The sequence below is a fragment of the Buteo buteo genome, chromosome 5 (genome assembly GCF_964188355.1).
Source record: "Buteo buteo chromosome 5, bButBut1.hap1.1, whole genome shotgun sequence".
Lineage (NCBI taxonomy): Eukaryota > Metazoa > Chordata > Aves > Accipitriformes > Accipitridae > Buteo > Buteo buteo.
Genome location: NC_134175.1, coordinates 29,825,634 through 29,848,215, shown reverse-complemented (window position 1 = coordinate 29,848,215; position 22,582 = coordinate 29,825,634). Strand labels below are relative to the sequence as shown.

At 44.2% G+C, this 22,582-nt stretch overlaps 1 protein-coding gene across 2 annotated transcripts in view; it reads right to left on the bottom strand.

Moving 5' to 3' along the window:
* Nucleotides 1–22,582, bottom strand: part of WIPF1 (WAS/WASL interacting protein family member 1) — a 59,111-nt gene that overhangs the window by 14,037 nt on the left and 22,492 nt on the right. The window contains exons 3-5 of one of the 2 annotated variants that reach the window (XM_075028415.1): nucleotides 10,546–10,646; nucleotides 3,707–3,795; nucleotides 2,016–2,145 (exon numbers count right to left, since the gene is read on the bottom strand). In XM_075028415.1, the coding sequence (XP_074884516.1) occupies nucleotides 2,016–2,145; nucleotides 3,707–3,757 (181 nt within the window). In that variant the 5' untranslated portion in view covers nucleotides 3,758–3,795; nucleotides 10,546–10,646. The remainder of the gene's footprint in view (nucleotides 1–2,015; nucleotides 2,146–3,706; nucleotides 3,796–10,545; nucleotides 10,647–22,582) is intronic. The other variant, XM_075028414.1, reaches the window with a different exon arrangement.

Here is a 22,582-nt window from a genome sequence, read left to right as displayed (position 1 = left end):
ACTTTTCTTTAGCCTGCTCTGGACTAGAAAGCTGAGAAACAGTCACTATGGAGAATTTGGAACTGAGCATGGATGGGACCTCTGAAAATATCATGTCTTTGTTAGCATCTTTGTAGCTGCTTCCCATTTCTTCATACCTTTGCTGTCTTATCCTTCCCCTCCACTTCTCCATAAGCAAACCGAGAGGGCAATCTCAGGAAGTGAGGAAGGAAGGAAGGACAAAGACAGAGGTCTCCTTCCTCCTGGAGGTGTCTCTGGTGATCACTTCTGGGAAGGCACAGAACTCTGTCACTATTGATGATGTTGCAACATATCTACTTATTTAAAGCCTAGTGTGGAAAAAGATTTCATTTCTGATTACTTTCCTGTAGGTCCAGAAATGCAGTGACAGGATCATTAGCTGCTAATTTTTCCAATAGACAGGAATAATTTTATCAGCCCTCCCTTCCTCTCCCATTTCTCTCTAACGTAAATATTTCTGCTGTGACAACACTGAGATGCTGGAAGTAAAATGAAAGTGTTTTCACAGCTACAAATACAGGGAAGAGCCCTGTTCATAGCATCACTGCAAAACGAGCAGGCCCACAGGCTGGCATATCTGTGGACATCAGCTCTCAGATGATGGGCTACATGGCTGAGGATCAATTACTTAATTTCTTGGCATCTTGACTTCTACAACTTCGGGTGGGTAAAAATTTTACTGACTTCAAAGTAATTGAAACCTGTGGATGCATCAGATTGCACTTCTAATAATCCCACCCAGAAAAAAGGAGGAAGAATGTGTTCATGGGGGAATGTTTCACATCATCCTTCTCTTTTCTTAAGCATGTTAGCTCAGTTCAGTTCTGACTCACATAGGGTGTGAACCTCTGGAGAAATCCTGCTACTATGGTTTAGTCTTTCATCATGATTTGTTAATTCATGTAAACAATAGGCTGCATCATTTTAATCTTACTTTTACCCCTCCTTTAATCCCCTTAATGCTTTTCTCCAGCTCATTACAATACCTAGAACATGTAACTTTGCTTTCAGAGATAATACTCAAGTGTTTAAAGTATCTGGCTGACTGCAGGACTGTATGTGGTTTTTTAATTATTCTTTATTGGTCACACTCCTTTGGGCATTTCCTTCTTTCCTCATCATCTTCCTATCACAGTCCAGCCTTTAATTGCATGGCCAGACCTCGACTGAGTTGTGTCACATTTGCTAATCAGTCTGTAGAAGTGTCTTCTCTCCCTAGGCCATAAAGGCTGTTCCTCTGACGCAGCAGGCCCTTGCTCCTCGCTCTTCTCCTGTATCTATTCTGTCTTCCCAGTGCTTTTGCTACATGGGCTTTTCCAGCCTCCTCTCAACACTTGCTGAGATGTACAGTGCACAGCTGGATGGAGACCTTGTCTCCATTCAAGTAAGTGGAGCAGCTGCCTTGTGCCAGAGCACCGCCAGGCAGGCTGAGCAACAAGGCTCGGCCAAAAAGCTCACACCCCTGAGTCACTCCAGAAGTGGCAAAACTGCGTGCAGCCATGACACACAAGTGGGGCTGTGGCTCCTGGTTCTGGTTTTGCTTTAAGTGGTACTGGGGCCATTAACAAGCCAATGGTGTCGTGCCAGGGGTGCCTTTATACTGTTTATGCGAAAGCAGAGTCTGAAATTCCACTTTATTCTCTGTGCTGTCCTCAGTCCTGACAGGGTCTTGTTTGCCTGATCTGCTGCAGCTCCTCAGCAGAGCTCCTAGTTGGGTTTGCATAGTTTTCTGATTTAAGCAAATAGAAAATAAACTGCTTTATTAAAGTCAGCAAACAAATTAACACTCGCATTTCATAAGTAATACTTGATTTCTCAGCTGACTTAATCCATGATGAACAGAATTTATTTTTATGCATGCCAGCTGCTGGCATTTTATTTTACTTACTTGTCTCATGGCAGTTCATCTGATGATATACAAAATAATTTTCTACATTCAGGTATGTAGAACCATTCACGCATACAGAAACTCCAACATGCAGAATCATACTTACTGTCTAGAATCGGAGCACTTCTGTCATTAGTAACAGTCTTCTTTAGCTTTTTTCCTTTGGTAATATCAGATAGTAGAGCATTTCGCCCTGCTTGTTCTGACCTGCTTAGGGATGGCTTTTCAGTATTTGCCTGCAAAATAAAATTAAAAATGAGGAGGAAAAATAAACCTCAACTTCTAGCTACAAAGCTCTGCTCAAATATGGTAGTTACTTGAGACCTCAATTTCTGTTCTAACAGCACTGGAGTGGGTAGCACACCACGTCTGGTTTTGTGAATGATGTTATAGGTAGCCGGCCTTGGTACTGACTTGAGGCCCCAAACACTGCTGCTATTCTAACCCACACTACTCACTGGAAACAGAACAGTTTTATCCAAATTCACATTTTTTTTAAACTCAAGATTTAGAGTCTCTGATCTTTTAAAGCCAAGGCACATCTGTAGCAAATTGCCATTTTGGAGACTGAACAAGAACAGACTACACACATAATTTGATTACACAAAAAGGTGGACATTCTTGAAAGTTGTAGTGAAAGCTCCTAATATACAAATTCTGGATAAATCAGAAGAAAGATGGATCTTTATCTACTATTTTAGTTTTGATAGAAATACTTTAAAATGGCAATCACCACTTCAACAATATAGACCTCTTCAAATAGACCCAATAAAACCTTTAGATGCATAAGGTTTTTCTCAATGGTCCTCCTTTTCAGTTTGTTTTGGTGATGCAGTTTTTCAAGGAAGAACCAAAAAAAACCCCCAAACATACACATATATGTGTGCGTGCGCGCGCACACACACACACACATATATGGTAATTTCTTCTAGGAAATGGTGGTTCCTGAAAAGCTTTCTAACTTAGCAGATCAGTGTTATGGAAATTTCCTGAAAGGTGGTGAGAGGTGCCACGGAGGGACCAAGCACAAAGTCCGTGTCTTGCTTGTGGTGGAAAATGAGGGAAAGACTCTTCAGCAGCACAGCCCGACCTATCTGTGCAACCAGCTAGGGTTTTGCTATGAAAATATCTGAGTACTTTACAATGGCATTTCAAGAAGCCTTTTTCTTTCTTGTGAGGTGAGGATCTTTCAGTGAGGTGACTGGCTGTCGGAGGGCAAACACAGCACAAACTCTATTTCGTCTTAGGCTGACTTAGGTCCAATGTAGTCTCACCCACCATGCTGTGCCAGCAGTGGATCCTGTGCTCATACCACTGGCTGGCCAAGGCAGCTATGCTGGCTATGAACTATCCTTACCAAATTTAAACAATAGGATTGATTTTTTCCAGCTCGGGTCATGTAAGTACTAGAGTAGAACAAGGGAGAAGGTGGGAGTACATGGCTGGAGAAAGGCAAAGGGAGAGCAAGACTTCAATTCTCCGGACTTAGACAAGCTGTTGCGGAGCTGTGCCTCGCCACCCAGGATCCTTACACCAGATCAAACCACCAGTGTGGGAGGAAGAGGAGGAGGGAGAGTCAATGTGGCTAGTGACATCCATATGGGCACTGGAAGGGAGTGGAAGTGATAGTCCCTCTTGTAGGATCAATTATCAACCGTAAACAAAATGTCAGAGAGCTTTCCCCAAATATCATGCATACCCTTGTCCACACCTCAGTGCCTCTGGACGTCCCACTCAATATGACAAGCAGCAACAGAGGACAGTGTATATGGTACATTTACCTCCTGTAAAACTTACCAAGGCCAGAGTTGGGGGGGGGGGGGGAGCTGGAGGGGGAGGCACAGGCATGATGGAAGGCTGAGCTCTGTCTGGTCTTGCTAAGAAACCTGTATAGCAAAACACAGAAACACACAAGGCCCAGAGATTAATACATCTTAATAAATAAATTTCTACTCCGCTAAAAAACATCCTTGCAGCTAGCAGGTTTATCTGCTACGTTTTCTAAGTCTAAATAGTCTGTAAAAAGCCCTTCATGTTTCATTGTATGGAAACCAGCTGCATCCTTAAACAGGGGCTCCCTACATGATCCCCATTGCCATACAAACTCACAGAGATACATATCCAGTTTTGCACAACGTACGCAACCCATGCATTGCTATGGCAATGCACAAAAAAGCAGTCTTGTTCCTGTGGAAGTACTTGAGGATAATCCCATAGCTATACCATCAACCCTTACTTCAAGAAGGCATCATCTCTTTAAGATCATACTCAGAAAGAGATGCTGACCTTTTAAAGCCCTTAAATTGCTTGAAGATAGACACACATGCACACACACACAGAGTTATGGGTAGGGTAGAACAGCAGAACTCTAGGAAAGACTCATGTTTCTTCCTTTCTCCCCGCTCGCTCTGAAGACTCCAAGCTCCATCATCACCTCTGAATGCACCTTCCTCCTCCTCAGGAGCAGCTCACACAGCCTTGCTCTGTGCACTTTCCCAGAGGAGGAAGAGCAAGCAGGCAGCCCAGCCTCTCGTCCACACGCTGCTGCAGAGGGAAAAGCCTGGCTGCCAAAGCTCGGGCTTCCCTGCTGGAGACCAGGCTCCTGTTTTTCCCCACCCCAAGCAGAACTTCCAACCTAGGGCAATCCTAGGAGAGTCACACCTGAGATGTAGAACTTCATTACAACAAAAATATTAAACGATAAAAAAGAAAGGACAAGCATCGAGGAATTTTTTTCAAGTCACAAGGGCTTTTTGTGGCATTTTGGCACACTGCTCGCTAGAACTGTGCCTATCGGAGGCTCCAGGGGTTTTCTAATGGGGCTGTGGCATTTCAGGATGTGCTTTGCTCTTGCCCATTCGCCTGAGCCAGCTTTAGTAACAGTGATTTGCCACCATTTATATAATGTTTGCACAAGACAGGCAAACACAACGGGAATAGGAATAAGGGTTATTCTCCAGACAACCCTAGGCTGATGGCCAAGTTCCCCAGGGCAGTTATTTACAAGAATACACAGCTCTTACTTTCTGAAGTCACTTAATTGTTTTTGATAAAACCAAGGAGAAGCGTAATAGCACGGTATCTGCCAAATCAACTTCATGCTAGGCACACTACCCTTTACAGTTTAAGTAAGCATTGGGAAAATGTTCTGAATGGAACAAAGTGACATTTGCAGTGAGGGTTTGAGGTGAGTCACCACCTACAAAGCCTGTAATGGCTCTGAGATGATCCATGATATGTGTGTGAGGAAAAAAATGCTTAGAAGTACAGATTTATCTCATCAGATGCTCATGCTTCAAAAGAATTAGAATACAGCTATAAACCCCTCCCCCCAAAAAACCAAACCAACCAACAAACCTGCTGAGCTACCTTTCTCAGAAGAAAGCTTTTCTGAAATAAGACTTTGATGGATTTTGTCTAAAGTCTTTAGGGACGAAAGGTCTTGGAAAGGAGTTGGACACATCGCCCCTCGCTCTGCCTGACTATCTAGAAAAAAACATGGAGTTCAAAGTGGCATGAGGCACTAGCACTGTCTCTGGTGTTTGCAGGTTTTCTTCTCCTGTACTGCAGAAACTGTTTCTCTTTCCAGTTACTGTGAAAGAGCAAGCAGAGCAGAGGGGAAGCTGGCAGATGGACAGACTGACTGACAAAAAGGAAACTGTGCGAAGCCAAGCCTGTGCAGTGCTGCGCAAACACATGCGTTCGCACAGTCCTGCAAATGGACCAGTGTGCTCTCATCCGTCCTCTGGTGCGTTACTGCGCATCTGAAGGCGTCTCCCGAGAAGCACCAGCTTCACATTCAGAGGATCTGCTTGAATTCAGTTATATTCCTGTCTTCTGTATTTCTAGCTCTCAGTCGTTACATAAAACTCTGCACAAAGCCCTATCATTTCCCGATCTGTTTATCCTAAATGCAATATTTGAAATCTGAAGCCTATTAAAAGCACCAAGACTAATGCTGCTTTGTTCTTCAGCTTCCTGTTTAAAAAAATAGTCAACAGGAAAATTATTTCTTACAGCAGACCACAACCATCCGGTTTCTTAACACAGTCTTTTCACAGCTGCAGTTGTCTCTAGCATAACTGTGCCATTAGGCTATTTCACCAAGCTTTTAACTCCTTCAACTGATTAAAAAGAGAAATAGAAATTCTGCTCTCTGCACTGCTTTGATAAGAGGCCAAAGCAGTCTGGATAATGCACCGTGAGTCTCCTCGACATTCCATGTGCCATGGGAAAGTTTCTGGAGCAGGCAGAATAAAATTTGGTTTGATATCAGACTTTTAAATGAATTCCTTAAGGCAGCTCAGACCTGAATGCAGCAAGTGAGCCAGCTGGTCTGTGAAGCGCTTTCTCTAAAAAGCAGTATTTTTACAAATGCCATAACTTGTCTACCTCCCTGTCAGTTAAGCGATTGCTTTCTGCATGCTTGTGGTGGTCTGGTCTACTTTTTTTTCCTTTTAACTGGGCTGGTTTAGATCAGCTTCTTAAGGAATTGGTGGGGACAGAGGGGAAGCAAGGTATCACTCAAAGCCTGAGTTCTCTAAGAGGAAGCCACCACCCATGAACACATCCAGCCCCTCCAAAATCCTCCCTGCACACATTATTTGCAAGGAGGTAAGGGGGAGAAAGGCTCTGGGTGCCCCCTCTTTCACTATCCCATATTCCAGAGGGATGACAACCTCTGATTTACCTGCAGTCACCAGTGGCACACTAGCTAGTACCTCTTCTGGTACTGAAGGGCTTTCTCAACAGGACCGGAGTGGAGATTAAGTACACAGCTGCACACTGTGAACTTAGCATTTAGCTACTGCTGAACAAGCCCTGTAACCCCCAGGGCAGTTAGCAGGGGGGTCTGGAAAATGGCATTTTGAAAGCACAGGACAAGCTTCTGTAATAGGCCAAACTCAGGCAGAACTGGCTTGAAGTTTAATGCAAGCATCCCACAGAGTTGTTTACTCATGATGTTCTAGAGCACACACTTCCTTTAGGAGCCATCAGAAAAAAGATCATATGGCATGACTCAGAGACCTGTGTGCCTGCACACAAAAGTATAATGCATACACTTACAGAGCCAGTAAAACACCCTAGTTTGTCAAATTTTAGCTTAAAACTTAAGTTATGATACTACTTCACTCTTTCTTTTGCCACACTCTGACTCTGCTTCTGCTGCTGAGAGAGAATTTCAGAAACTCAAGCTGAAACTTTGCAGAAAGAAACAGCACCTCTGTCTTTGAAACTCTAACTCCCTCTTGTTGCTCGGTTGTTAGATTTTGTACAATCTATTTCTTTGACTATTTGTAAGCAAAAAAAAAAAAAAAGGTGCTCTCTGGATTTTAAAATTTGATCACTATAAGCCTGTAGGAAGAATAATAATGTACTTGAAGAGATGCAGCGACCTGGGGGCTTGCCCACACAGCACAGGGCAGTGCTGGGGCTGACCCTTGGGATGAGCAGCACCTCTGGGGCTGCAGAACGAAAGCAGCTGAGTCAGCACAATGCTGACCTTGAATTCCGCAGCTGCTTTGTTCATCATTAATTCGCAGGATCACTGTTTTGCACAGAGCATAGAGATGTTCTAAGATGTTAAGCGTAACTCTACAATTAGAGGAAAGCTTTGGTTACTGTCCTACACTTCAGCAATCGACTCAGTTCATTATTTGCTTTTGGTCAGTGGGAAAGAGCCGGATTGAAGAAATAGACGTTATGTTCAATTGCTAACAGCCGACACTATAAAATACCTAAAATAGTGACTGATCCACCCAGTAATAAATTTTACCTACCAAATCTGTTAACAACCAAGTTGCTGATAACACTCGGTGCTGCAGGGTGTTGAAAAGGAACCAATTTGAAAAGACCAAGGCTGAAGGCATATCGGTACTTTGAAAGCCAGGACACATGCCCTTGCATATTTTCTAGGCAGTAGTGTAAATCATAACAGCTTTTGAGAAGCTATATGGAAATGTTATATCTAGATGAGTATTGGTGGTGCAACAGAAAGGACTATGGTAACTAACCCACACACGTACACTGCAGCGCCGGCCCTGGAGCCCCAAGCGAACACAAAGGTCTGTATTGTCAGCAAGAGAGAAGGATTTCCACAGCTGGCAGCAGCGTCGGCAGCTGCTCTCCCACGGCGAGGCAGGCGCCAGCAGCACCACGCACGCTGCCGTTTCCTCCGGAGGTCCAGCCCTGATCCGACCGGGGCTGCCATGGCTGTGAGCAGGCACCCCGCCGCAGCCCTCACGCCTGCGCTGCGCCGCCTCCGCCGCGACCCCGGTGCCAGGGCAGCCGGCCGGCAGGCCACGGGCAACCTCCTCGAGAGGGGTGTGCACGCAGCCGGCATCTGCTGTCTTTTAAGAAAGTCACGCCAGCCGTTAGCCAACGAGATGCCCCGGAGCTGCCCGCCTAATCCCAGGTGAATCACACGATCCGAGCTGCGTAAGGAAGCTCTGATCTTTGCAAGCCACCAGGCACACCCGGCAGTCGCTATCAGAAAAGGTATTAAAACACTACGATACGCAACGCATCGTGGTAAAAACGAATTTCATTTAAAAACCAAAACAGGGGAGAGAGAAAGTATACGTTGCACTCTGCAAAGAGCCCCTTGCTCCGTGAAGTAATCCATGAAGAGCAATAAGCAAAGGTGGCACTAAACTGAATTCCGTCAAACACAAATTCTGGGCATTTCAGATTTAATTTGGTACTTCAGAAATCACTTCAGGAGCATTACAAATGCTAGAAAGAAATGTGACATTTAACGCGGGGTGGACAGTGCGAACAACTGGACTGCAAGTGCACTGTTTGCATCTAGTCAGCCATTTTGAGCTGCTTCGAGGTGCCCCTCTTAAACACATTGAGTCAGAGGCAGACGGCTCGCTGCGGTTAATCATTTCCTGCATGATTAATTTCCAAGCAAAAAAAGAGGAAGGAACAAACAACTGTAGAAATAAAATAGAACTGATAGAACTTCCGGGGAAAAAAACCCAAAGTTGCCCATTAAAATGCTGATTGGCCCTCTATGCAAAAGGACCTAACTTCCAAATCAGTATTGATTTGGTTCTTTCAAAATGCATTACTTCCTGCTAATGAAAGGAGGGAAATTTTTTTAAAATCTGAATTTGAGGAAACTGGGCTAGGTTACCAAGTACTTCGGTAAGGTAGCTCTCAAAACGAAAAGGACAACTAACTGTAAACACATTACAAAGTAGTTGGAAAATCATTTAAAATCAGCTTCATACAGACCACAATATTTTTTCATTTCTGTTTTTTAACAGAGGCCAGAACTATTAAACTGTTTTGATAAAAAGTGTTACCAAGATGTCATGAAATTTGTTCAAGTCCCCCTGCTCCCACTTTCCTCAGTGGACCCGAGTCATCAGTAAGTCTACACGTCCCATGTTCCACCACCGTATCCTCCAAAGGCCATAGGGGCTCTCTGCTTTCAGAGAGCTGCTGCAGGAGCGCAGCAAGGTGTGAGCGAGAGCTTTAGAGGATGCTGAAGACACTCCTCCCGTGCAACACCATGCCAGTAAATCCCATCTAAAAAAATCAGGTATTTTTCTTCTTCTCTTTTTATAAAAGTTTCTAAATATGTAGAGACCTATAAATAAATATACAGATAGATGGTTTTAAGGCCCTAAAGAATTCAACAAGGGCACCAAACCAAACCCAGTACAGCATGAAGCTACCTGAATATACTGAAGAGGAATTCCCCTACAGGGTGAAGAAAGAATATGTAGGAGACTTTCTGGCCTCAGTCACTCACACACAGAGCAGTGAAAAGCCTGACAGCTGCAAAAGTAACTTGATACAAGTTTTAATTGAGACACGGGGTGTGTGGGGGTGTGTGTGTGAGACACGTGTGTGTGTGTGTCACGGGGTGTGTGTGTGTGTGTGTGTTTGAAGCCAAGGAGCTCTGGAGGAAGAAAGTGACACCTAAAATGTTACTCTCAGTATTTTTGGGTCCTTTAACATCAGTGACTGGTCTTTTAAGGATGGTTTCTGGCTGAAACGACACTTCTTTTGGTGCAGGGATTACAAGACTTTGTGGCCTGAGAAAGGACATTACAAGGGTGTGAGAATGCAAATTGTCCTGTCCTGTCTGGAGGAAGCCATGGTAGCGAAAGGAGGCACTAACGTTTCACCCTTAAAACCACTTGCAGAGATCTGGACAGCCAAAAGACAGACCAACAGAGGAGAAGTTACTTGGATGCATGACACACAGGGAAATTCTGGGGAGCTGCTGCTGCCAGACAGAGGAAGCCAGCTTTATTTGGGACTTTTCACATTTCAGAGAAACTCTCCACAGTACCTGAAATGAGTGGTATGACTTTCCACCCAGACTGAAAAATGCCATCCCCTACGCAAAATGCCAGTGCAGAGAAAGCAGCCAGTACCAGCGATGGCAGAGAGCTCTTGCCCGGACCCCAAGTCAGACCTTCCTTTCTCTTTCCACAAATGGCCCTCGGGGGGGTGATGGATGGTAGGCTTCATTCATGGGCACATGTGTAAAGTGGATGAGGTCTGTGTGGCCCCAAAATAGGACTTAGCCCAACCTGAATGACACGCAGGAGCTGACAAGAACAGGAAGATCTGCCACGGGGAACTGCGTCTTTACAAACTCGGCAGTGACCAACCTGGGGGGATGCAGCGCCATTCTGCTACGGTCAGGGGCCAAAAAGGAGAGAAGAGGAAAGCAAGAGCCTGGAGGTCTCTGGCAGGAGTGCACTGGGCATTCCTGGGGAAGAAACACATGTCAGGCCAGTATCACAATGAGCATTTTTTCAGCCCTACTTAGGCTGCAGAGAGATGATATATTTTTTGTTTTGTTTTGTTTTAGACATACCCTTTTCAATAAAGCGCAGAGTTCTAATCTTTTACCACTTAAAACAGTGCAACTGAGCTATGTGAGAGATGCAGGTGCTAGGGGGGTAGTGAGGAAAAGTAAGATAAATAACCACAACAACAAACAAAGCACAAGACTAGTTAGAAGAAAAAAAACGAGGATGTCATGAGGTGCTTTCACATCTTTGTACGTGTTACCCCAGACACCCGCGCCCTGCCAACCCTATGGCATCTCCATCTTCCTCCACCCTTCATGCTCACCTCCCTCATCCCCGAGCACCCAGCCAAGTGCAGTGACCTTGCAGGTAGCACTGGCTGCAGCTCACACTGGGCAATTCCCCAGAGCCTTAAAACCCCCTAAACACTTTCGATCTACCTCTTACCATCACAGGAAAACTGTAACAAAGCAGGTTACTGGGGAGTGTCAGTGACAAGTGAACTATCAGACCACTGAGCCAGCACACAACTGTGGGGTCCATGACAAGTTGCATCCAGCAACCCTCATCTGTCAAAGGCAAGCAGGAGTTATATGGCGAAAATCCAGCGGCACTGCATCCATGGAAAATTACAGCTAAGAAATAGGCTGCTGTGGTGTCAGAATGTTGTTTTAATCCAAGTATTTTAAAAAGCTTTTTTCTTTTCAGTAACATATTTTTCAAGATATGCAGAGGATCATAGGCAATAGGTAGCTTTGGAGGACTGCCCCCAGTCACCAATATAGTCACTTTTTGAAAGAAGCAGCAAAGCTTTTGGTCAGTTTAAGTGTTTGGATGTTGACTCGAGAAAAGCTGATAATGTGAGAGCAAATACACTATAGCAGAAAGTATGTCTCTGACTCACTGAAAACAGAAATTACTTCCATCCAACCCATGCTCCTATAATTTCTTTCAGCCAGTGCTTCCAGAGATGTACAGAAATAGTCCTGTTCGCTCAGACTCTGAGAACTGGCTCAGGCCACTCGCCAGAGCGACCCTGCCCTGAGGAGCGGGACCTCAGCCATGCAAATGGCGCGTGGAGCAAAGCCCCTGCACCAGGCACCACAGGAGGGAGCCTCGTCGGTGTTTTAAAACAAGTACCTATGTGTCATTCCTCAGTAGGAGGTCTGGGGCCAAATGCAGCAGAGAAATCTGGAGTTACTGGGCTGTATCCCAGCCCACGGGACAGGAGGACACAACTTGAGACATCGCAACCTCCTACGGCTCCCTCCCTACTCCTGCCTCCCTGCCAAAAAACGAAAAGCCCTTCCCCCAGCCCCTCCACAAAGAAAAGCCCTACAGCAAACAGCTTCACCCTCTCTCCCAGGCAGAAGTGATGGTTAAGGACCGAGCTGTTTGTGCCTGAGCTCTTACTTCCACCGTCCAGAGCACAGCTGCCTGCAATATTCAATCATGTACCACCCAAGACAGCCTTTAGTCAACCCGAGCGTTTGAAACAACGCACAAGGCTGTGTTATCCTAGGCACGCTGCCCAACGCGGCCAACGAGGGATTCACCCGGGCCGGAGGCGACCTCAGCGTGCAGCCCTGAAGAAAGGGACCCTTGTAATGGTGCTCTGGAGAGGCTGTAGGGACAACCTCTCCACATAGGGACAACATACGCGGGGCAACAAGGACCTGATGGCTCTCTTCGTTTTATTCCCTCGCCTGTTCCTCCTTGTGAACGTTTTGTCTTCAGAAACTACTGTTCCTAATACATAGACCAAGATCTTCTCTCCGATGGGGCTGCTTTTTCCAGTGTCTCATTACTGCTGAGGTGATCACTCAGTGTCATGTGGCTTGTTCAGCAGCATGCGCTTTGCTGCACGGCGTTCTCCCCAAAACTTTAGCCATCTTAAGCTCTAGGAGCTGTTAGTAGGGTGACCAGGCTAGTTCAGAAATTAAGGATTTCTGAGTATTGCCTCTAGCTCACTGGGTCCTGAATCAGAAAAAAAGCATTGCAATAAGTTGGAGAAAGTCCCGAAGAGCAGGACCCTTTCCACCAGCTTATCCTCACAATGCGGCACCGCTCAGCTCTCCGACCGGACAGGGTCATTTGTGGCTTGAGGGTGGCAGGCAGCCTGCGCAGAGAGGCAGGCGGAGGGCAGGAAGGGATGTCTCCCACACCCCACACCTGGTGACCCAGGGGCGGAAAGGCACGGGCTGGGCCATGGAGCCCCAGCTTGTTACCATGGGAAAATAACTTCAGTTCACGTCAGTGTCCCCGCCTTTTGCCTTTCCACCTATTGCTCCATTGGTGTTTTTTTTGAGGCTGCTATGGGTCTGACCACTTGTTTCCTTTCTATAGCATGAAAGCAATTCTGCCATTTGAATCAAATTGACAGAATTTTGGAAAATATTTTTTTTTCCCCTCTCTCCACTGTTTTCTAGCACGACAGGCCAAAAAGTATCAGGAATTAGTCTGAATGGTTTTTTTTGGACACTTGAGCTGTTGCAACTTTCAGCCAGCATGGAAAGAAGTCATAGGAACCAAATTTGGTGAGCGAGCCCTGGGATTTTGCTGGTGGTCTTCTGCTCACCTCAGCTGCCCACTGGCGTGCCATGGGTCCCGTTCACAGCAGCTGTTATAAGGAGAGGGACTTCTCTCTGCAAATCCTGAGGGTGGGATGAAAAGAGCCTGTTTGGAGCCACAGGTTACATCACGGGAGCTCAAGGACATCCCACGCCACATCCTTTCTGTGCCCAGGGCACTAAATTAATAACGTTGTGACCTGCGTAATGCCATTGCTGAAGCTGCGTTCATTCACCTTTCTCTTCTGACCAACAGGATGACATGAAGCTGTAGTCGAAAGCATTTTACTATAATGAAGGCATACAGAAAAGGATCAAGGCACTGACACACTGTCAGATTATTCTACTTCTCAGTAGGCGTAGGTTTAGAATTCAGTTGGCTTCAGCATTCAAATAGGCTTTTTTAACATAAAGTGTTTTCTTCATCACCATCAGCTAAGTCTTACTAAACCTGCAGTGAACTGTGACTGGTCTACTAAAGCCAGCATCTATAAAATAATATTAAAATAGCAACTACCTCTGAAGGGGAAATCTGAGGCATATAAGGTCCAGACATGTGGAATTCATTTAAAACACCATTTTCCAATCCTTCTCTCTTGTAAATATTGCAATATTCCTATAAGAATGTTGAAAAACTACAGTGCACAGAGATTAGTTCAGATTTCACATCAAAAGCCCAAACAAAATGTTAAGCGGCCTGGGCAGTCAGCAGGGAAAGAGCAACTACACAAGCACGAGTGCATTAGTTTTTACAGCCCAGGTGTCGACATGAATTAGAGAGTAACATGAATACCTGTCATTAGAGCCACAATCAAAGACTGATCTGCCCCGAGTGTAGGAAAAACAAAACAAAACCCAGCCCCAGATCTTCATAATGTAAGGCAGCCTGCTCCGCCAAAGACAGTTCAGAAAAACGAATACCACCTCAGAGCCAGGTTACTGTCAATAAAAGCCTCGGTTCAGTGCGGTAAGCCCCATAAATCAGTTTTGTGAGAAAGAGGCAATGAAGTCTGGTAGAGATTTTAATTAAAAAGAAAAAAAAATTATTTTCCATTCCAAAAGTTAATTTTGGATGATTTGAGGCTGCAAAGTGCCGAGACTCCAAACCTCCACTAAAAGGGGTGGAGGTGGAGAGTCTGATTTTACTCTCAGAGCTCGTGGAAAGGCTCAGGCCAGTTTTCAGAGGGGGCTGGATGAGACCCATTGTACCTTATGACTTTGCTGAAAGTGTTTGAATTATTTGGGATGATCAGACTTGAAGATTAAGAAGACTGCATCCTGCAAAGTCCCTTGACGTTCTCTGCTGTGCAGGGATTTACACTATAGCTCGGGGTTAGTCATTAAACCAAATCATTCGTGAGGCACTGAATCATATTTGCACATAAGTAATGAATTTGAGGAGTGTCACAGACAGCAATCAAAGTTGGTGTTGGCTCCCACAACACTATCTTTTGGATGCAGAAGGCTGGTGGAGCAAGGACCACAGCCACAGTCTGCACAGAGATGCCATCCCTTGTATTCAGCACTGCGGGCATCTTGCTTCATGAACGTGGGGAGAGCAACTGGCAAGATATACTGTCATCTGTCTCAAAGTACCGTGACCTACTGAAAAACTCCCTGTAACTTTCCCTCTGTGCCCCGCTCACAGACCACAAACTGAATAGAAACTCACATCAGACCTTACAAACTGACTCGATACTAAATGAGGACTCATTCTGCATATGACTTGTATCCTCTGTGTTCGCAAACTGTCTCTAACCTCCAATGCAAAAAGCTATATAATAACATTTGATCTGCCATTTAAATGCTTATTTCAGTAACATGATCAGGGAAAGTTAAGTTCTTTGTTGACTCTGCTGGGCTGTTACAAAACAATCACTTTTTTTATAATTCACATTCCCAAAGGAATTAAGGCAAGTTTGCAAATAAAGCAATGGAAAATTTTCACCTTACTGAGGTATAAATGAATATACACAAAATATACCATTACTTTGCATACTACAGAGTTTTTAGTATTTACTATGATCGGTATTTTGTCATAGATCCTCCTCTGAGAATAGCTACAGAATGGAACTCTTTTTTACATGATTTATATAATAAGTAGCTTACAGTAATTAAAAATGAGTACCAATTTCAAAGCCCAAAACCCCTGACATTTGTGAAGCTGGGCAACGTACGCTGGGTATCTGCACATGCAGGGAGTTGGACGACAAAGTGTCCATTTGCACAAGCAATCAAAGCAACTCACAGCATCCGTTCTTGCTCACTTGGAAGAGGGCCTCTGCCCTCTGAGGTTTGGCCTGCTGTGTAGTTCATACTGCGTCTCAGAAAGCTTTCAGATGGGCTGCTATGGTTTCAGTAATTATTTTTAAAGGTTCTTGGTAATATAAAAACAAATCTGTGGAAGGGATTTTAAAATCAGGATGGAAGTAATAAAGGGGAGGGAAAAGAGGAGGCAAAAAGTAATCTGAAACAGAGGGTCTGCTTCAGCAAACAACTCCTCCCCTCCCCAAACTCGAGGACTTCAATCACCCCTTCTTCATGTTGGAGCCAACCTTAGGTCACCCCAGACTGCTCGGATACCGTGGCCAAAAGGTGATCATCTTTTCAAAAGGGTCTACAAAACTGTAGAAACTGCATCCAAAGAAAAAAAAACAACAAAAAAGCAAAATAAAACCCAAGGTGAATTAAGGATAAGAGATTCATCTTAATCTTAAATATCCTACCATACATATTTTGGTTTGAAATGGATTCATTGAGAAACAACAAAGAAAAGCAACATTGTTACTGAAAACACATTATTTCACATGCAAATTTACATGATCACCTAGTATCCTGGCAGTACTGGCAAACGATGTCTTGTTCTAATCCATATTAAAAACCAAGTCCAAGATGTTATGTTCCTGCACCACCAGATTATTTGCCTGGTTGGAATCCAGGAAGAAACTTCTGCAACTTACTTCAGAGAAATAGACAGAGGAAGCAATACATTACTGCTATTAAAAATTGTTCAATAAGACAACTAAAAAACTATCTTTAGATGGCTTGTACAAAACTAACAGACCAGATAACTATTAAGTAAAGTAGATTGAAGGTTGCCATCATCTCTATATTGTTTGGTTCTTTGTATCATGTATAAAATCTACTAAATCAGACCATCTTTTTCTCTATTTTAAAAAACACAGATTTTATAACATACCCATATTAATCATGTTGAACCACCACCTTTATTACTACAGCAAGAAAAGCTTAATTTTAAAAGCCTAATTTTTTAATAAAAGTGAAATAATGTATCAGCTGTCCTTAGCTGATAGCAACTGCTCTAGTCTCACTCCAGACCTACGAAGTCTTCTACCAGAGGAAGATATGGTCCAAAAGTAGTAATGCGATCTGTATGATAAATGATGAGGGCTGCCAGTTGAAGCTCTAGGGCTAAAGCAGACTACCAGCAGGGAGGATAAAGACTTGTCTTTTCCTCCCGCGATACTGAACCACGGAATCCACCACATGCCTTATTCTGAGCTGACCAGCACTTCCCCGCCTCCAAGACCCGTTACTGGATGAAACGAACTGCTACCTTATGGAAATACGTATAGCAACTCTGCAGAGGATTTCCTGCTCTAGACTCGCTGCTTAGGAAGAGCAGCTCCAGAGCAAATTAGTGGTTCGGTTACTGCCCTGCAGAAGGTCGCCTCCAAGCCAGGGACCAGCCGGAGGGATGGGTGGAGGAGCAAAGGCAGGAGGGGGCTTGGAGACACCCTCTCTCTCTGCCAGCCTGGAGATGAGCTCCAGATCATCCTCCTGACCTGAAGCCACGTGAGGGAGGTGGAACCGGTGGGCTGGGTTTAGAGACATCCCCAGGCAAGAAGCCTGATGCCCTGGTGGCTGCTATCTCAGACTCCCATTCACAGCTGAAGTGGTGGAAGGACAGACCTGAAACTCTGCCTCCTCTATTTGGATTTAGTTTGGCTCTTTACGAAGCAGTAAAAATCTAACGCACAGTGCACTGAATACCTCTCCAGGTGTAATAGGAGAGACCTTAGCTTTCAGCATCTGAGTTTACATGTGTGCAAGTCACTCGCGATGCTCATGCGCTGTTCCTATCACTGACAATTTCCATTTGGTCCAATCTGGAAAACATCCTGAGTAATACAAGGATGAATTTTTCTGTTAAGTGTTTCCAACGCTGCCTTTTGGCAAGAAAAAATGTCAAAAGTCACTTGGAAAAGAAAGGTACAGCTCAGAGATGTTTCAATTATTTCATAAGTAAGCTGCCAAAATGCAAAGAGTAAAATCCAGGCCATACTAATATTCTTCATATTTATACCATTATAAGCCAACCGGAGAACAGAGTATTGACCAGCCGCAATTACATTCTATTTCATTTACTGGAGTAGAGCTACAACAAAAATTCAACTCAAAATAGCTTTATAAAGCCATTTTTACAGAAATCTTGGAGTTTCATCTATTTTTGCAGCAGGGCTTGATATTTGTGAAATACAGATATTTATAAAATATAGGTGAGAGAACATTGAAACAGAGGGTTCAGATTTTACACCTGGCACTTTAGCTGAAGACTGAGCATTGATATTGGGACTATGAAATTTGCACATATGCATCTGAGTACACAGTACACATCTGCAGCAGATGATGTCAATTTAAACACCTACAGTAAGGGCACACAGTTAAGCTGTCCATACCTAATCTAAGGTTTTCATTGTACAGTTGAAAGTCCTATAAGTAAAGATAGATTCTGAAGATTTCATTTATGAAATACTCTTCTCTACTTGTTTTGGCAATTATCTAATAGATGGCAAGGTACAAGTGCTGTTTCGCATTAGTTCTTTGAAACTCAAAGCAATTCTAATGTTCTATGAAAGACTAACTCAGTCTAGGAATTTAGATTCCCTGTTCCACCTGGAAAGGCATCAAAATTCGTGTATGCTGGTATACTACAGGATTTAATAATGGGTGGGGTTTTGGGGGAAAAAAAAAAATAGAAGTGGGAAACTAATTTTATGTCCTGTCAAAGTTTGAGACATGAAGAGATGTCTGTCTTAATCAGGAATTAAAAAAACCCAAACAACCGGTTTTGATCTTAGAAGCGCAAATTTAAGCAGAGCCTACATTTGCTTTAGGTATTTCAAATTTCTTTTAAAAGATAATTATAGAATTTTCTGATTTCTGAAATCTAAATTTTGTGTCAAATTCACCTTTGATCTCCGGGAAAAAAATACGTTTTGATAAACTGAGGACTTTAATTAGAAAAGCTTTTCAATAAAAATGTCCTGAAAAACTATAACTGCGATCATTAACTTTGATATCCAAACAGAAATTTTCCAACTTAGGTATCTAAATCCTGTTGCTAGAGGCTTACGTTTTCATAGCTTTGCTAGTGTATTGACATGGCGCTGCTGACCCAGCACAGGTCTCTCTTACTGACTCCTGACTGCCTTGATCACCCCCTGCTCCCGGGAAGGACACGGGGTGAGTCGGTGCTACTAGAGCTAAGACTGGGAGGACACAGATGCAGTCAAGCAAGGGGGCCCAAAGCCCTGTAAAAGGGGACTAGTTTAAAGTATGGCACAAATCAAACCAAAAGCAACCAAGGACAACAAAGTGAAAACGCCCTTCTGCTTTCCTCCACGTCTCTGATTACAGAAGTCTTTGCTCCAATTTATTTCTCTTTGGAAACAACTTTTTACAGCTGCACATGGCAAGTACATAGCGAGCGAAGAAGAGAAGCTGGAAAGAATGATTATTAATGGATTCTGCCAAAAATATAGGCAGGGCCAAGTCTTTCGCGGCTTAGCACAAAAACTAATCCAATCTTCGCCTGCGCAGAGGCAGCATGTCCTGCGTTGCCTTCCTGAGAAGGAAAACAGTGCAGCCACACTGCCTACTGCAGCAACCCGGGCTGGACCCCAAGGAAACGTGCAGCACCCCCCACCTTCTACTTGTGAATCTGGTCAAGTCCACACACATTAAGAGAGAGCATTTGCCCAAGTCATTGTTGGTTAAACCCAAGCGATTCCATTCAGCTATCTGCATTTTATTTTAAATATTTATATCTCCGACCATTTTCCATGATCTTGGACAACCAAGTGTTTCCATGCAGCAAGTGTAGTCAAAGGCAATGTGTCATGTGGGTGCCTGCCCTGGAGGGCACAGGGGGCTCAGGGGACCGTAGTGACATCACACATGAGGTCATATCTAGCTGACTGCCTAGGTCAGACCCGGGTGGATGTGCTAGGCAGGTGAATATGCTAAGAGGGACAAATCCACATCTTGCCTGAACTCAGTGGTAGCTGCAAGCCATTGCCTGGGGAGAGACAAGGTGCTCCGGGGCGGGCAGCGGCTCCTGGTTCCTGCCAGGTTTTTGGAAGCGGTTCCCAGCCAGCACCGCACCTTCATGTTAGCTGGTAGCTCTGAGACAGCCTGCTCCACAGGCCGTGCAGGAGCTCATTGTGAGCCCAGGGAGCAGCTGGTTTTGGAGGTTATTTGCCTCCATGCAAGACAGCAGGTCTAGTTGAGCTGCTGCTGGTATTCCAAATGCAGCTTTTTGCAAAAAAAGTAGTAGTTGGGTACTGTTGAATTAAAAAAAAAGAAAAAGTATGTATGGCATACCACTGCCACGAAAAAAAATACCCACAAAACCAGAAGCATCCACACACCATCATTCAACACTTGTATTTCCTCTTTAGAACCTTCATCAGCAAGTCCTCTTACTCCACAGGACTGCTCAAATTTGTCCTTGCTAATACCAATCTACCAAAAGCTCAGAGGAGAAAACAAATTGGTCGCTGCAGGCGGGAGTGCTCAGTGCAGGTGCCCTGAAACAGCAGGTTTTGGAGAGTGGCAGCCAATCTCCCCTTTAATTTCTTTGTAATAAGAGTGGTTGTCACAGTTGTTAAACCCTAGCTAAAGTTAGCATCACATCTGCTGAATCCTGTAAATACGGCTGAAACCCTGATCAAACTGGCTGAACGGTTTGGCGAGCTTGCATGGGCAAAACCAAATTGGGTTTATTTTAAGTAAGTTTGAAGACTAAGTTTAGCATATGGCAGACTGAAATATGGCTCCTAACATCTCTGCTTTCAAAACCAGAATTGGTAATTAAACGGAGAGCTAAGAACCACTTCAAATCTGAGGCCACAAGCTTCTAGATAAAAAGAAAACTTCTTCCGAACTCAGAAAGCTGTTGTATCTGGATCAAACCCACAGCTGAAAGGAAGCTTTGTGTTGGTTTTATCAGGTCATAAGACATTATTACTCTCAAGAAGTCTACTTTCTCTCTTAAACTGCAGTCCTGATGACGGGCAGTCCCCAAACAAGTGCTATTGCAAGGATCACCGTTTTCTTCTGTACCTGCCAAGGCTCTTATAAGCGGGATGGCTCGCAGAGGGCTGGGTTGTACGTGGTGCTGGTCCAGGCACCACCACGGAGAGAAAAAGCTCCACTTCTGCGTAGAAGTGGTACAGCAGCACCAGGGCTGCAGTGTGAACAAAGCCTGAACTCTGCAGCTAGACGCTGCTTCAGGCGAGCCCTGATCCATCAGAACTTGCTATTAGGAAACACTGTTCAATGCAGACCAAACTGGTTTTGCACAGCCAGTGGGAATTTGCAGTTTGCCATTAGTACCAGCATTTTCAGATCCGTGATAAAAATGAGCTGTTTTCTGCCTTCCCGCAACTCTTCGCCTGAGAAAGCAGCACAGCCTGACTTTTCAGGTCTTCCTCTTACACCGGGAGCTGACCTGGTAGTTATGTTGCCAGCTGCTAGTGACAACAACCAATACTTTCCCACAGTGCACAGTATAAAGCACTCGTTTTACCCATTGACTCCTAAATTAGAAGAGCAAAATTTCCTCAGGAAACTCAGAAACAGCATGTCACCTTCCTTCCCTGAAAAGCGCAGTATGGGATACACTGTACCATACATATGGAAGTGTTTATTGCCTGTAAAATAACTACTCAGCTTTCATCAATAACCAGAAAAATTTAGTCACTGTCAACAAGGAGACTGAAGTACAGAACAACAGACAGCAGGGCTGGAAGAGGGCATCTATCCTTCCCCTGAGTCACTATCAATTATATCATTCCTGGCAGGTATTTATCTCTTCTCTCCCTAAAAATCTCCAGTGATGGAAATTCTGCAGTATCCCTCAGTCATCTACTTCATTAGCCTTACAGCTAATGAAGCTTTCCCCAGTACCTAATCTAAACCTTATTTGCTCTTTCTCATTCTATGTATAACTGATGTGCAGAATAATTTATTCCTTTCCTCTTCATGGCTATTTGAAAACTGTTTACATGCCTGTTTGATCTTCTCTTCTTTAGGCTAAGCAATTGTATTTTCTCCAGTCTTCCTTCATGGGCTGTATTTCTTCTGCCTCTCATCATTATTGCTGTTCCCAGGATGTTCCATAATCCCATATCGTATTTGAAATCGGTGAGAGTGACACAATTCACCATCTTTGTCTCAGTATTGCATTGTATGTTCTTTTGAGCATCCAATTTACTAATGCCAATTTAAAAATACTCATATTTTCCCTATATGCATGTCTCCCTCCTTCAAACAGGCCATCCTTTCTAACCCGCAGCGTCCAAACAGGTGTGTTTGACTACTGATCACACAGCAGTGCCATCTTTTTTGGTCCTCTAATGTGGAATAACTCTCCAAATATTAGGTTTGCACCAGTCCTCATCCTGGCAGCAGTTCATCAGGCTTATGAATTGTAGAGCCACAAATGAAGCGAGACACTTGTCTGCTCCTAAGGCTAACTCTTCCCTCTCACATGTCCCAAGTCCGGCACGCAGATTTCTCCAGACTGTGGTTTCCAAAGCAAGCACACTGCTGAAACTACACCAAAGCATCAACCCACATGAACCAGCAATAGACCCTATCAAGAAGAAGCCCAGAATTGCTTATGTCTACAGAGAACCAAAATCCCAAGCACCTCTGGCACCCTCCCGGCATCATACCTGGCCCACTACTCACAAAGAAGCCACAGTCAGGGCTTACAACACAGTGCATTTGAGACATGAAATAATATTTGATCTGTTGGACTGCACCAGCTCTAGGTCAGCACATTGCAGCCTATCTGAAGCACATGCGTTCTGCTTGAGACTCTGCTGCAATGAAAAGAAAATTAAAAAGTAAACTCGCTGTTATTTCTTTCTTTCTGATTCACTATGTGTCTCAGTGGACCTTGTAATACTGTTTCTGTTCATTAGCACCAAACTCTGAACATTGCAGCCTTCACCATGCAGTTTTCAAGTGCAACATCATTTGCTTTGAGTCAGGACAACTATGAATTCGCA